The sequence below is a fragment of the Grampus griseus genome (assembly GCF_964374135.1).
Source record: "Grampus griseus genome assembly, chromosome: 1".
Taxonomy (NCBI): domain Eukaryota; kingdom Metazoa; phylum Chordata; class Mammalia; order Artiodactyla; family Delphinidae; genus Grampus; species Grampus griseus.
This window is the reverse complement of record NC_139017.1, coordinates 115,417,105-115,433,392: the sequence shown is the minus strand read 5'-3', so window position 1 is coordinate 115,433,392 and position 16,288 is coordinate 115,417,105. Positions and strand designations below refer to the sequence as shown.

Here is a 16,288-nt window from a genome sequence, read left to right as displayed (position 1 = left end):
TAAATGAGATTAAGAACCTAAAGGTAAACTCTTTAGGAATAATTATGTTTTAGGAATGTCTACCTAAAAATAGTCTCTCCAGATTTTGCTAACTTGAAACTTTACAGTTTTGCTAAATTAAGTTAAATGATGGAAGTTTATTGACTATCTAGGTCATTTCCAAATAAAATAAGATACTGAAACATTAATTACTGAACACTTGCTTTCTTTTACAGAGAAACTAAAGATATTTAAGGACGATTAATAAATATGTTTGGTGCCACACTGAGACATTTTCTATAAGAAAGCATGTTTTTAGACATTATAAATAGTGTTTATAAGTTTGCCAATCTACAGAATGGTAATGTAAAATTTCCTAAGTGCTTACTTCTTTGTTTTCACTAGAAATTAAGATTTTTAAGAGTTGAGAATTCTAATTAAAATACGTACTTAAAGCTAATTGAAATAATAAGGGAAACATTTCACTATGCAAGGAAAGTAAGAGTTGTGTTTTCAGTAAAAGAAGATATGAGGAATGGAAATGCATTTTGTTAAGGGAAAATAAAGTAATTTTGTCTTAAAGCTGGTTATTTCTGCATAAGAAAGAAAATAAGGGACAAATTAATATGGATATAGCAAATTGTGGAAGGTTCCTGGGGAAGAAATTAAAAAAGAGTCCTTAGAAAGGAATCCTATGTGTGGTCAGGACTGACTTAGATTAGAATGAATTTAATTGAGTAGATACATTTTAAGATTAAAGGTAAAGTGGTACAAAACTTGAATTTGGTTTTCTCTCTCTGTGAAGAAAACAAAGTTCTCTTAGGAAGTTGATCTGCTTTCGGTAACAGATTGTAAAGTTTCTTTCCTTATTTATTTATTTATTTATTTATTTTTGGCTGCATTGGACCTTTGTTGCTGAGCATGGGCTTTCTCTAGTTGCAGCGAGTGGAGGCTACTCTTTGTTTCGGTGCACGGTCTTCTCATTGTGGTGGCTTCTCTTGTCGTGGAGCACAGGCTTTAGGCGCACGGGCTTCAGTAGTTGCAGCGCATGGGCTCAGTAGTTGTGGCTCATGGGCTGTAGAGCGCAGGCTCAGTAGTTGTGGCGCACGGGCTTAGTTGCTCTGCAGCATGTGGAATCTTCCTGGACCAGGGCTCGAACCTGTGTCCCCTGCATTGGAAGGCAGATTCTTAACCACTGTGCCACCAGGGAAGTCTCTCTTTACCTTTTAAGTAATGTATCATAACTTTCTGAATTTGCCTTTGAAATCTTTCTTTCTTTATTTAATTTCAATTTATTAATTAATTAATTTTTTTGGCTGCGCTGCATGGCATGCGGGATCTTAGGGATTGAATCCATGCTCCCTGCAGTGGAAGTGCAGAGGCTTACTGGACTGCCAGGGAAGGTCTGCCCTTTTTAAAAAATAATTTTAATTAATTAATTAATTAATTTATCTTTTGGCCTCACCACGCAACATGTGGTATCTTAGTTCCCCGACCAGGGATTGAACCCGTGCCCCCTGCATTGACACTGCAGTGTCTTAACCACTGGACCGCCATGAAACTCCAAAAAGAGGTATTAAATTAATTAGGTTTATTTGGTATGTTAAATTACATGGGAAGCATCATTAAATGAGTGATAAACCTTCCTATGTTATATTGGGGTAAATATTATTAATACAGGTATTCTAGAAATATATGGAATTCCTAAAAATCTGGTATGTCCTGGCAAAATGTTATCAGTCATAATTCTAGTTATTTTAAAATGTTGTATGTCACAGCAGTAACCAAGCTTCCTTGTCAATTGCATTGAAATAAGATCTTTAACTATGCCTTTTAAAATCTTTTGTCATTTATAGACAGTTATTGTTGTATTGATGTTTTTGCAAAAAAATAAAGCTTCATCTTCAAGATTCATAGAAAGGACTGTTTGACAAGTACAGGTTTCTGATAAATTTCATATCATACAGCTGAACTGGGTAAGGAATTAAAGAATTTTAATGGAAACCCTGATGGCTTCATAAAACTGTTAACAAGAGATCAAGGATTAGTTACATAGGACTGAGTGAACTACTGAATATGGTTATAATTTTTATGTTTTTAAAAATTTTTTGTCTGAAATGTTACTGGCTTTTACTCTGTGTTTTCCAGATATAAGGAAACATTTCCCCTTAAGCTAATTATGGCTTACAGCAATTTGGTAAATTATATCCTTGTAAGCAGAATTGAAACTTTTATCTTTTCTCTCTACCTCATCCCTCCAGAAATTGGAAACTCTTAGGTTCCCAGCAGACTTATCAGGTGAATAATGAAGGCCATCTCCTGACAAGTGCAGGAATCTCAAGATATCTTGGAAGCTTCAAGAGAGGAATGCATTCAAATTTGTTGATATCATAAGTGGAATTGAGTTATTAGCCACTGCAGCTGCTGACCTTTAACACACCCTGAAAGGAGTTCAGGACAGAGATTAGGAATAAGACTCTGGGAAAACTGGTAGAACAAAGCTTCAAATAGTTAAATATCTTCAGAAGAAATTTTTTATAAACCTGGATTCTTGTGCCTTCCCATACTTAGAAAAGCACTAAAACCATTTATGAAGATATTTGTTAACCTTCTACTGAGATGTGTGCTTGGGTGCATGTACCCCCTTTGCCAAAAGCACATAGATACTGACCTCCCTCTTACCTCTTCTGAGCAGTTCCTCAGAGCTATCTGAGATGCTGCCTCTTGGGCTATAGTCCTCAGTAAATCTCCAAATAAAACTGAAACTCAGAACTCTCATGTTGTATGTTTTTATTTCAGTAGAAGCCAAAACAGAGCTGTGATTTAAGAATAAGATGGTCAATGCAGTCAGATATTCCAAAAGGTGAAGTAAGACGGAAAAGTATTAATCATATCTGATGATTAAGTGCTGACCATAGTAAGAGCAATTTCAGTGAAGAGTGAGGGCAAAGTCTGATCACAGTGAGTCTAAGAGCAAAGGGGGAATTGAGGAAATGCAGCTAATTCAAGACTGTTTTGCTTTGCTGTGAAAATGCAGAGGTGACTGCAGGGGCGGAGGGGTGGAGGACTTGAAAACAATGTAAAAGATTTGGGCTTTTGACCATCAGTGGATGGTATCAGGTGGGGAGATGAAAGATGAGAGTCAACAGGTAGCTTAAACATAGAGATTCTCAAGGAATGAACAGATCAGCTCAAGGGTCAAATAAAAGAAGAGATTTCTTCAGAGTTTGGAGAAGGGAGGTTGGTGGAATTACAGACAAAGGGTGGGGAATTGAGGGAGTTCAGGAGTCACACTGAGTGGCCTCAATTTCCTCTGTAGAATAAGAGACAGGGTTTTCTACAGAGACCAAGGAGGGCGGAGGTGGAGTAAATCACCTTGGGAGAGTGCTGAACGTTTGGGAGAGAAAGATGCCCAGGAAGAAGTAAAAAGGATTACTGAGAGTTGCTGAGGGCATGGCTGAGGGTGTTTAACTATGAATTCAATGTGGCACTAATCTCAAAACTTCTTCCAATTCTGCCTTGCAGGGTGTAAGGTACAGAGAAGAAAGATGGAGATTGACTTCCACTTAAATTCCTATTCTCAATGGCCCAGACACATAGTTACGAAGTCATGTGGCCCAGTCGTGTGTGAGTGCCGACCACACGTTTATGACCATCACCAGAAGGGCCAGCATGTTTGTATTCTAAGACGTGTTGTTCTATAGAATCAGAATCCTAAGGCTTTTATAGAAATTGAGTCATTTAAAAACAAAATTTATTTATTTATTATTTATTTTTGGCTGTATTGGGTCTTCATTGCTGCGCGCGGGCTTTCTCTAGTTGCGGCGAGTGGGGGCCACTCTTCATTGCGGTGCAAAGGCCTCTCACTGCGGTGGCTTCTCTTGTTGCGGAGCATGGCTCCAGGTGTGCGGGCTTCAGTAGTCGTGGCACGTGGGCTCAGTAGTTGTGGCCTGTGAGCTCTAGAGCGCAGGCTCAGCAGTTGTGGTGCATGAACTTAGTTGCTACAGGGCATGTGGGATCCTCTCGGACCAGGGCTAGAACCTGAGTCCCCCACATTGGCAGGCGGATTCCTAACCACCGCACCACCAGGGAAATCCCTAGAAATTGAACCATTTTTAAAGGAGGGGAAAGAAGCCAGGAGATGAGAGGAGGGAATGGGCTATCGACTGAAGAACCTGCACAACCTAAACGTTTTGAGTTGTTTCATTCGGGGACCTTACTGAGCACTATAGCGGAGGAGAGCCTCTCAGATAGCTCTGAGGAACTGCTCAGAAGAGGTAAGGGAGGAGCCAGGATATATGGGTGTTTTTGTTGGATAAAAACGTGTTATGGAACATGAAAAGATTACTGCTAATCACAAAGGACAGACGTCTCAAGTTAATGATTGTAGTGCTTTCCTATGTAGGGGAAGATGCAAGAGTCTGAGTTCACTGAAATGATTCCTTAGATGTGCATCTTAACTATCTAGGGCCAGTATCCAAATAACAGAATGCTTCCTTGTTTTCTCCATCCTGAATTCCCCTCAGGGCACACCATCCGGGGCAGCTGCGATGGTTGATGGCTTGATCCTTGTAGAACTGGAATGGTAGGCAACATTCCCCTTCCTCAGGGTCCAACTTTTCTTCTCCCTGATCCATCCGGAGGGCAGGTGGCTGCTCGGTGGGTTGCAGGTGCAGCTCCTCTCAGTGGAGGAGGGCCCTGAGCAGGCGGGGCCTGGCGGGAGCTCCTCTGCCATTGGCCCAGCCCAGGCTGCACCTGCCCGGAGCCGGCAGGCCCATAGCACAAAGTCCGCGGGCCCAGGCCAAGGAGGCAGCAGTCCGTGGAGTGCAGGTGGGTCCCCGCCCTCGGCCAGGCAAGATGCCCCTGCGGCTGCGGAGAAAAAAGAAATTCAATACCAAGGAGACCTCCCGGCTGGTGGAGGGTGAGCAGACTAATGCGGCTGGCGGCAGCCTACCCAGCCTCCCGGCGCCCACCTGCAGGCTGGTTTTCCACACGCAGCTGGCCCACGGCAGCGCCACGGGCAGAGTGGAGAACTTCTCCAGCATCCAGGAGCTCTACGCCAAGATCGCGAGCGTGTTTGAGATTTCGCCGTCGGAGGTAAGCGCCGGGGGCTGGGGCTCAGCCTCTCGCTCCCTCTCGCCGCTTCTCCCACCGCCCCGCGCAGGTTTAAATTGGCTCCGGCTGGTTGAGCTGCGCTTCCCGGATCCCGAAGTCGGAAGCGGGGTGGGGTCCGCGGCTGTGAGCGCCCCAGGGGGGGCGAGAGGGCCTTACAGGGAAGGGAAGAGGTAAGTCCCAGGACTGGAGAAAGTCACACTCTCCAGTCTCTATCTGGCCTCTGGGAAACCCGGGACGACCTTTCTTCCTCATGTAAATGAGCATGCTCTAGTAACCCGAGATTCAGCAGCTTCGGCGCCTTCCCAGCGTCGAGATCTGGCTCGGCAAATTAACACCCTTCACTTTGTCTGGACTTTGCCCTCCTGCTTCCTCTGCAGGGGTGAGCGGGCCACGCTGAGCATCTCCGGGATTGGCGGGCTAGGGGGTGCCTTCCGGGTGATACCAAACCGAGCCCCATTTTGACCCGCATATATCATGTCACATGTCATCAACGCTTTGGTATTTCCGGGAAGCTTATTATTCTAAGGGTGGATAACTAAGAGAGTTATACTAAACTATGCGGGACTAGTTGACAAAAATTTCAGAGGGAAAAGCCCCTCTAAATTTTACCCCATATCCTTGAAAAGGGACTGAAATTTGCTTTTATTAGATCGATAGCATGTGTGCCAGGAACTGGAGTTTGTTATAGGGTGATTTCCAAAGCCCTAGTTTAGGCGGACATTTGTGTGACCACTTTTATTTATGCTTTCCCAAGCTAACTGCAAATGCAGGTTTGAGAAGTCAGTCCAAGAAAATATTTTGTCCATATTTCAAGGAAAAGCACAAGACCTTGTTGCCCTGGACTCCTGAGAGTGCAGAGAGCTGCCTTTGGGTGGCAAAGAGCAGCATTTGGCTATCTATTCTTTAATGTTGTTTATCAGGTCAGTTCAAGCGAAATTGAGGTCAAGACAAAATTCCAAGAGGAGATGAAAGAGATCTTGAAGCTAACCTTTTATTCTTTCAGGGTTCCCAGGCACTGAGGGGGCAAATCACAGACCCATTCTATGAATTATTTAGATTGATATAGAGTATTAAAGATAATACTTCACGTTTGTATAGGACGTTTCAATTCAAAAAGCACTCTTGCAGGAAAAATGTTATTTGATCTTCTCTAAGAGAGGTAGGTGGCAGAGAGTTCATTGGGTAGTTAAGGACAGGATTTGGAGACTGACAAACCCCACTGTGGATCCAGGCTCTACCACTTACTAGCTGGGTGGCCTTGAACAAGTTTAACTTCTCTCAATTTCAGCCATTTGTAAAATAGAGATAAGGATATCTACCTTGAAGGGTTATTGTAAAGACTGGAGTGCATGTGTAAACCTATCAGATTGCATTGGTGTATGGTCAGTGCTTTACAAATTGTAACTAATATCATTAATACCTAATATCATTAATACCTAACAGTTAAATGAGTGGGCTGAGGTACAATGTGTCTGGCCTTTGGCCAAGGTCACATAGCTAGCAACAAAAAAGCTGGGCCGTTATTTTAAACTTGGATCTTCTTGTTTCTAAGCTAAGTGAGCTAGTTAGCATTCTTAACTGACAACTTTAAATATCTGTCCTGTAACCAGGGACTCCAGATTTATTTACTTTGCATTAAGTCTTCCTCATCATAATGGAATACTATTTTGAGTTCTAGATGCATGACTTTACTCAATCCACTTAATCCCTGAGAAGTATTATTATTATCCCTACTTCACAGATAGGAAACTAATGCTTTGAGGTTCAGAAAATTTTCAAAATTACATATAGTAAGTGGCAGATCCTGTGTTTATTTAATTAATTTATTTATTTGGCCATGCTGTGCGGCATGTGATATCTTAGTTCCCCGACCAGGGATCAAACCCATGCCCCCTGCATTGGAAGTGCGGAGTCTTAACCACTGGACTACTAGGGAAGTCCCAGAGCCTGGGTTTAAACCCAGGTTTTTTTTCTGGCTCCAAATTCCATGAAGTTATATTGCTTCCCAAGTTTTCCAGGGTGTCTCAGCAATAACTTGGCAACCACGTTCAGCATTTTAAGTTTACAATGTGCTGACTTGCATTAAAATTTCAAGATAAACATTAGGTATTTTGATGTGCTTTATCAAAGTTCATACATTTTTATAACCCTAGATATATATATTAGTATGTTTATGCATATAATCAACATTAATGCAGGTTTTCCATCTAGACTAAAAAGAGTTAAGTATATTCAAGGTAAAGTATTGATCATCATAGTATATGTCAAAGTATCTAAATAGTTACTTTTTTAATGAATGAATGAATATTTTTTGGGTGCGTTTGGTCTTTACTGCTGCACGCGGGCTTTCTCTAGTTGTGGCGAGCGGGGGCTACTCTTTGTTGCAGGGCGCAGGCTTCTCATTGCAGTGGCTTCTCTTGTTGCAGAGCACGAGCTCTAGGCGCGCGGGCTTCAGTAGTTGTGGCACGCGGGCTCAGTAGTTGTGGCTCGCGGGCTCCATAGCGCAGGCTCAGTATTTGTGGCGCACGGGCTTAGTTGCTCTGCTGCATGTGGGATCTTCCCGGACCAGGGATTGAACCTGTGTCCCCTGCATTGGCAGGTGGATTCTTAACCACTGCGCCACCATGGAAGTCCTCAATAGTTACTTTTGAAACGAGTAATTTATTAAAATAAAATGTACACTAGTGAGATACCATTTCTCATCCCATTCCCCCAGCAAGAGGAATAGTGGTATAAACTTTTGAGATGTCAGTGGGAAAAAAACAAAAATTTTCCCCCTTTATATGACTATATCAGAAGTCCTGCCTTTTCTCTAGAGAGGTGGCTATAAGGATACAAATGGCACTGTATGAAGAGCTGTACTCTTTCTGCTAAGGAAAAGAGGGAAGGAGTTGGCCTGACCTGATGGCAGGGAGTCTGTAATGTGTCCCTGGCTGTGCGAGGCGTTTAAGGCTACAGGGTGATCATTCCATCCTCACCATAGCACTGAGGCAAGGAGTCTTCTCATTTTGCAGTTGAGCTACATGAGGCTCTGAGAAGTCAAGTAGCTTGCCCAGAGTCACTGGACTCATGTGTGGCGGAGTCGGGATTCGAATCAAGGTTTCCTGGTTCCAAGTTCATTGCATAGCAGCTGTGGGATTCTTGGTAACTATATTCAGATTCCAAATACAAACCGGCAAAACTTCTTTTTTAAACAAATGATCTTTTCAAGTAAACCCTCAGACTCAACCACCAAAATACTTACTACCTCAAAAAGATGCTGTAGTGAAACTGATAATTATGGATTTCACCTATTTCCTGGTTTCTGAAGGAGGAAGTTAACGAAACCTATGAATCACTTGCAGGGTGCAGTCTGTAATCATTACCTTGAAACAGATGGCCAATTATGCAAAAATCCCTTACAGCTGATATCATTTTTCTAAACACCTAAATGAGCAATTCAGCAAAAAGAAAAAAAGTAAATCTCATCTAAAAGAACAGTTAAAAGAACAGTTAAGTCATAAATGCTGGGACAGTTTTACAAAACATTTGATACCATCTTTTAAAATATTCAGGATTCAGAGACTTCCCTGGCAGTCCAGTAGTTAGCACACCGCGCTTCCACTGCAGGGGGCATGGGTTGGATCCCTGGTCAGGGAACTAAACTCCCGCATGCCGTGCACAGCCAAAAAAAAAAGGAAAAATTTCAGGATTCATGTACGCGTTGATTACTAAACTCTTGAGCTGTAGTCATAAAATTTGTTGAAGGGGCCTTTTGAATATTTTACTACTGTAATTGTTTGACGAGTAGTTTGTGTCATGACATATTTTCTTAATTCTCTATTATGTGGAAAGATTGTGGGGAAAGAGTGAATTTGAAAGAGTTTATTAAGAAATCACTTTTATAGCTAGATACTTGTCCGGAAGCTGAAAACTATAGATTTCAGAAATTATTAACTTCGATTTGGTTACATTAGTTTGTATATGTTGTGATACTAAGTAATTCATTGAATGAATGGATCAAGCAAGTACAGCCCCTTCTCTCTCAATACATAGAGCAGTCAAATAAAGCAGTGCACTGGGGAAGCAGAAGAGTCAAGAATTGTGATTTTAATTTCAAGCCAAACGTTCAGCATGCAATTATGCTATTTCTCTTAAAAAAAAAAAAACCTTCTCTTGTCACCTGCCCCCATCTCTTATGCTATTACCCCATTTCTCCTTTATAGCAAAACTCAGAAGTTGCTGTCTCCAATGAGATATATTCTGCATCTCATCTCTCTGCTCAAGGCTGATAGCTCCTCAGCTCACTTAGAGTAAAAGCCAAAATCCAATGATGCTTACAGGCCCTGTGGCCTCTCTAACATGCTCCAGCTAGTCTGGCCTCTAGGCTGTTCCTTGAGCTCTGGAGCCTTAGGGCTTTTGCACTGGCTGTCTTCTCTACCAGATCCTCTCCTTGGCAAAATGATCTTTTTTTTTTTTTTTCGGTTACGCCTTGTGGCTTTCAGGATCCTAGTTCCACGACCAGGTATTGAGCCTGAGCCCTCAGCAGTGAAAGTGCGAGTCCTAACCACTGGACAGCCAGGGAATTCCCAGAATGCTCTTCCTGAAGTTTGGTCTAATGTCATCTTCTCAGTGAGGCTGGTACTGATCATCCCATTTAAAATTACAGCACCCCCTAAAAACAAAACAAACAAAAAACGAAAAGAAAAAACAAAACACCCCAAATTATAGCACTCCCTATTCCCTTTTTATAAAAAATAAATTTATTTATTTATTTATTTTTGGCTGTATTGGGTCTTCGTTGCTGCGTGTGGGCTTTTCTCTAGTTGCAGTGAGCCGGGGCTACTCTTTGTTGTGGAGCATGGGCTCTAGGCACACGGGCTCAGTAGTTGTGGCTCACGGGCTCTAGAGCTCAGGCTCAGTAGCTGTGGTGCACGGGCTTAGTTGCTTTGTGGCATGTGGGATCTTCCCGGACCAGGGCTCGAACCCGTGTCTCCTGCATTGGCAGGCAGATTCTTAACCACTGTGTCACTGGGGAAGTTCTTATCCCCCTGTCTTGACTGATATAAATGACTGCTGCTCCTTTTACCACCTACAGTTTTAGCTTTGACAGTTTTCCCCACCTTGTAGATAGTTTTATTAAGATACTGAGTCATAGACTTGTCCCCAGTTCCTGACAGCAAACCTATGCTGTCCTAACATCACCTAACATAAGCCCAAATCTTTTCTAATGCCCTCTTACTCAGACCCTCCTCCACGGTTCTCCATGGTGTGCTGCCTCCTTGTTGCAAGGAACAGTAAACTAGAAATGAGAATTCCTGGTGGTTTTTGGCTGGAAGGCATTGACAGTTGTCACTGCTGGATTTCTACAATGCAGATTCTAAATGGTACCCTGAATATGGTTTCCCTGATTCCACCCATCCTCTATTTTTTTAAAAAAGTAATTAATTAATTTATTTTTGGCTCTGTTGGGTCTTCATTGCTGCGTGCAGTCTTTCTCTAGTTGTGGCGAACAGGGGCTACTCTTTGTTGTGGTGCATGGCCTTTTCATTGCAGTGGCTTCTTTTGTTGTAGAGCATGGGCTCTAGGCATGCAGGCTTCAGTAATTGTGGCACGCAGGCTCAGTAGTTATGGCTCGTGGGATCTAGAGCGTAGGCTCAGTAGTTGTGGCTCACAGGCTTAGTTGTTCCGCAGCATGTGGGATCTTCCCGAACCAGGGCTCGAACCTGTGTTCTCTGCATAGGCAGGTGGATTCTTAACAACTGCACTGCCAGGGAAGTCCCGCATCCTCTATTTTAATATTGATTCTCATCATACCAATCTCAAAAACCTACAAGGCTCCCTGTTACTTACTGTCATATTCCTTTTGGGCTGCTATTAAAAAAATACCACCAACTTGGTAGTTTATAAACAAGAAAAACGTATTACTCACAGTTCTGGAGGCTGGGAAGTCCAAGATCAATGTGCCAGCATGGTTACCTCTGGTGAAGGCTCATTTCCTAGTCCATAGCTGGCACTTCTTTCTCTGTCCTCATCTGGTGGAAGGGGCTAATGGTCTTTCTGGAGCCTCTATGATAAGGCACTAATCCCATTTGTGAGGGTCCACCCTCATAATTTGAGCAATTCCCAAAGGCCCCACCCATTAACACTAGGATTTCAACATTTGAATTTTGGGGGAGGGGACATGAACATTCAGACCATAGCACTTACAAATAACCCCCACAAGCCAGACAACGTCTCCTAGTCCCACCTGCCTCTTTAGTCCTGCCCCGTGCCTACTGCTCCAGTCTCATCTCCTAACAATCCCCTTTTTATTCCAGAATGTTTAACTGTTTCATTCCTCTATGCCTTTTCTCATGATGTTCTCACTTCCTTGTTCTGGTAGCTCCTACCTACCTCTCCAGTCTCAACTGTCACCTCCTCCAAGAAGCCTTCCTTGTGAATCTGCCAATCTAGATACGTTTTGTTTGTTTGTTTGTTTTTTGCTGTACGTGGGCCTCTCACTGCTGTGGCCTCTCCCGTTGCGGAGCACAGGCTCCGGACGCGCAGGCTCAGTGGCCCTGGCTCACAGGCCCAGCTGCTCCGTGGAACGTGGGATCTTCCTGGACCGGAGCACGAACCTGTGTCCCCTGCATCGGCAGGCGGACTCTCAACCACTGCGCCACCAGGGAAGCCCTAGATATGTTTAATACCCAGTACTGCATGATTTTAACATAGCATTAGCACACTGAATTGAATTTAGTTACTTATCTCTTACTGAGGGCTGGGAGAGTTTTTTCCCTTAAAAATCTCATTTCCAGAGTTGCTAGATTGCTTAGTTGCCCCATAAAAGTTTAATAAATAAAAGTAGATGGTGGATCTGGTAGGAGATGAAGCTGAAGATGTAAACAGTAGTGAGACTACAAATGTCCTTGAAGCTATATGGGTTCTATTCTGTAGGCAGTAAGAGTAAGCCAAGTATTTTTCAGCAGGGGAATGACCCCTGACTGGTGTTTTATAAAGTTGAAACACAATCGACCATTCCTTTGCTATGCTTCCTTTATAAAGTTTAGTTTAAGTTAAATAGGATGGTATTTTCTGGAATTGCACAGTACCATCTGAGAAGTTCTAAATATACTACGATCATTATGTATGCTTACTATCCCTCATGATCATCAGCCTCTGTTTTCTATGAAAAGCTCAAGTAAAAAACAAAACACCAAAAAATTCCCCCTAGAACGGTGACTCATTTTGAGAAGTGGGAAGATAGTCTCACCAGCTGCCTTATAGACCTCATTGCTCTCAGGAAGATAAGAAATGGGTAAGACTGTTGATTTGTGTGCTGGAGATCCCCCCCAAGTAGGTGTGTGAACAACTCTAGAATCAAGTCTGAACCCCTCCCCAAGCCTCTGCTACCTCATAGACAGATGGTGTCCCCTTTGCCGTCCCTCACCTACTCCCACCCCTCCAGCCATCCTGAGTGGACATGGGAGGCTCTTGGGTTGTAAGAGATGGAGACACTCAGGTTACCTTGGACAACGTGTATGTGTGTATTTGTTAGGATGTATGGGGGGGTGAGGAAGCCCAGGATCACCTCTGTAGCTGGGCAGTCAGGTTCCGTGGACAACTGGAACATCACTCATGCTGTCTGGGTGAAAGCAGTAACTTCAGACTCTGGAGAACCAAGAGCAAGTCCAGTTGCTCTTCCCCTTTCCTCTCAACCTGTCTCCCTACTTCTTACTGTGTTCTTGACTGATTCCCTCTTTTTATCCTTTGACTTTGCTCCTTTAAGGCCCCTATTGCCTCCTCTCTGTCTTTTAGTCCTTTGCTTCTGTACTTTCCGTGCGCGCACTCTGTCTCAAACTTGAACTCCCTGAGAGTGAGTCTCTGTTGTTGAGTCAGGGTACAGGACAGGTGGGGCAGGCCCTTTGGCTTGTGGGTCAGGGCTCGTCTCTGGTCCAGTGTGTAGGTGGTACTAAGGTGGATGAACAGTGGATAAGGAGTCCTGTTGGAGAGGACAGTGGGCAGGACAGATCGTCTGAGACTTCTTGAATTAGGGATGTGGCAGACATCTTCCACGGCCTGTAGAGAGCATGAAACTATTCTTGGTTCTCTGACATTTATCTGTTGTTCTTCTCTTTACCTGGAAATCTTTCCCCTGTTCTTTCCCTGTTAATTCTTTTAAAGGATAAACTGAGGCATATTTAAATTGAGTATATTTGAGCAAAAATCGATTTGGGCAGTGGCAAACCAGAAGGGGTTAGGAGTGCTCAGCAGACAGGAGTTAGGGGCAAGGTTTTTCTAGAGGAGATGTGGAGGCAAAGTGAGGAAGTTATTTGATTGGGTCTAGCTTAAGTGGTTGCCTTATTTGGGAAAACCTACTTGGCTGTTTGTGATTGGTTGTCCTTTAAGTTTCTTAACGTTGAGGCATTTGCTGGCCTAGGTTTTGGTTTGCTTACCTAGGCTGCCAAGTTCATTAGAACGCTCTCAGTCTAATGGCCTCCTTTAAAAATTAACAACTCCTACTTATGCTCAGGCGTGTGAGTCAGTACTCCAAGAATGCAGGTTTCTGGGCCCCGCTTCTACAGATTTGGGCTAGGGCCTGAAAAATGTTGGTAATTTAACTTTTCCCTGGTGTCCCTAGGCAGTTGGTCTGTCATCTGTTGGCAGATATGTTTTTGGGAACCACTGGATTAAATGAGAAGATCCAAGGTCTTTTCCGGTATGAACGGTCTTCCAGAGCTTGTGCACTCAATTGAAAATATTGGAGTGTCATTTTTATGTAAAAAGTATTGAAATGCATACAAATGTTACCAACTGCCTATCTCATGGAACTTACAATGTATAGGAGTGGTGGTAAGAGTAAACTAAGGCATATGAGTAAACAAGTATGTATATGCTGATAATACAAGGTGGAATATGAAGGATGCTGCCAGAGATACCAAATATGCAGGTAGGGATATGGTAGGCAGAGATCAAAGAAGAGTGAGATGGAATTTGATTGAGAAAATTGTGGCAGAGCCCCAAAAGTATTGAGCCGTGTGTACCTTTACTGCTCAGTGTACATACCTAGCATGTAATTTTGATTCCACAAATACAAAACTGTAATTATACAGGAAAGTGTGGTAACAAACTAGAATAAAGAGAATGACTTCAAATCAAAGACTGTTTTTTTAAAAAAATTATTTATTTATTTATAAATATTTATTTATTTGGTTGCGCCGGGTCTCTGTTGTGGCAGACGGACTCCTTAGTTGTGGCTCGAGGGCTCCTTAGTTGTGGCATGCATGTGGGATCTAGTTCCCTGACCAGAAATCGAACCCCGGCCCCCTGCATTGGGAGCGTGGAGTCCTAACCACTGTGCCACCAGGGAAGTCCTATATATATATATATTTTTTAATATTAATATTTATTTATTTATGTGCCCGTACTGGGTCTTAGTTGCAGCACACGGGATCTTCATTGCCATGTGTGGGATCTTTAGTTGCAGCATGTGGGATCTTTAGCATGTGGGATCTAGTTCCCTCACCAGGGATCGAACCTGGGCCCCTGCATAGGGAGTGTGGAGTCTTAGTCAGTGGACCACCAGGGAAGTCCCCTCCTCAGTGTTATTAACTGTAACCTTCCTCTCAGGTCCTCCTCTTTCTTTCCACCTGTTGGCTCTCAGTGAGCATATCCATGATGTTTGACCAAAGACCACCAAGGGAAAATGGCTTTTGTGGTTTTGTTTTATTCATTCACTAAATTTCCTAGCAGAAATTACTCTCTGTGAAGCAGAAGTCCACAGAGGAGCTACATAGTAAATGTTATTTAAAACCAATTTTTATTTTATTTTTTATTTTAATTTTTTTGGAAATTGGTGTCTTTATTTTTATTTATTTTTTTTGGCCATGTGGTGCAGCATGTGGGATCTTAGTTCCCTGACCAGGGATTGAACCTGGACCCCCTGCACTGGGAGCATGGAGTCTTAACCACTGGACTGCCAGGGAAATCCGCCAATTTTTATTTTAATTGAAAAAATAATATATGTACATAGTAAAAAATTTTAAAAAGTGGATAACCACTTTTTTGTGTGTGGGGAAAAAAGTGTGAACCACGGTTCCCTAGTCCTCTTTCCCCAGAAGCGTCTGCTTGGGCCACTTTCTTGACCGTCATTACAGAAAAATAAAATTTGTGAATTTATGAGTGTGTGTTTGTGTGAAAGTAAATGCATATCTGTGTAAGTGTAAACCTCCCTTCTACTTTTAACAGATTAGGAGCATACCATGTATCTGTTCTGTACAGTTGGTAGTAGCAGAAGCGAAGAAGTGGACCTAAGAAAAAAACATTGAAGCCTGGGGATGACAGAGTCACTGGGGTCCTTTCAAGGTCACAGAGGGCCATCAGAATGTCCTTCATGCTAGGAGAGCTGACACTGTGTCTTTAATGGCAATGAGCCAATTTTTAGAGAAGGTTTCCTGTGCTTCTTTTGTTTCCCTGTGTTTCCTTATAATAAATCCCCATCACCTAAGGTAACCAAAGGTGTTCATTTTTTTATTGAAGTATAGTTGATGTACAGTATTGTTTCAGGTGTATAACATAGTGATGCACAATTTTTAAGTTATATTCCACTTATAGTTATTGTAAAATATTGGCTATATTCCTGATGTTGTACAATGTATCCTTGTAGATTATTTATTTTATATATAGTAGTTTGTACCTCTTAGTTCCCTATCCCACTCTTCCCCTCCCTCTTTCCCTCTCTCTACTGGTAACCACTAGTTCTTTCTCTATACCTGTGAGTCTGTTCATTTTTGTTATATTGACTAGTTTGTTGTACTTTTTTAAGAGTCCACATATAAGTGTATCATACAGTATTTGTCTTTTTCTGTCTGACTTATTTCACTTAGCTTAATACGCTCCAGGTCCATCCAGGTTGCTATAAGTGGCAAAATTTCATTTTTTATGGCTGAGTAGTATTACATTGTGTGAATATACCACATCTTCCTTATCCATTCACCAGTTAAATGACACTTAAGTTGTTTCCACTTCTTGGCAGTTATAAATAATGCTGCTGTGAACATTGGGGTGCATCTAAAGCTGTTTCTTGAAACTACGTATTCAGATAAAGTAACTAACAAATACCTTTGGGCTAGATACTTGCTGAGATAAAGAAAAGAGGAAGCCAACAAAGAGTGGATGACTGTCACTGTTTCTCTGGATTGGGATCTAAAAACTGCTTTTTTCTCACTGTCTT

General features: G+C 42.5%; 1 protein-coding gene across 1 annotated transcript in view; it reads left to right on the top strand.

Moving 5' to 3' along the window:
• Window positions 1-4,836: 4,836 nt before the first annotated feature.
• GIPC2 (GIPC PDZ domain containing family member 2) overlaps window positions 4,837-16,288 on the top strand; it is a gene marked incomplete at its 5' end in the record, with an annotated part of 87,393 nt that continues 75,941 nt past the window's right edge. Inside the window, one exon of the mRNA XM_082652806.1 lies at window positions 4,837-5,076. Coding sequence (XP_082508932.1) covers window positions 4,837-5,076 — 240 coding nt within the window. The remainder of the gene's footprint in view (window positions 5,077-16,288) is intronic.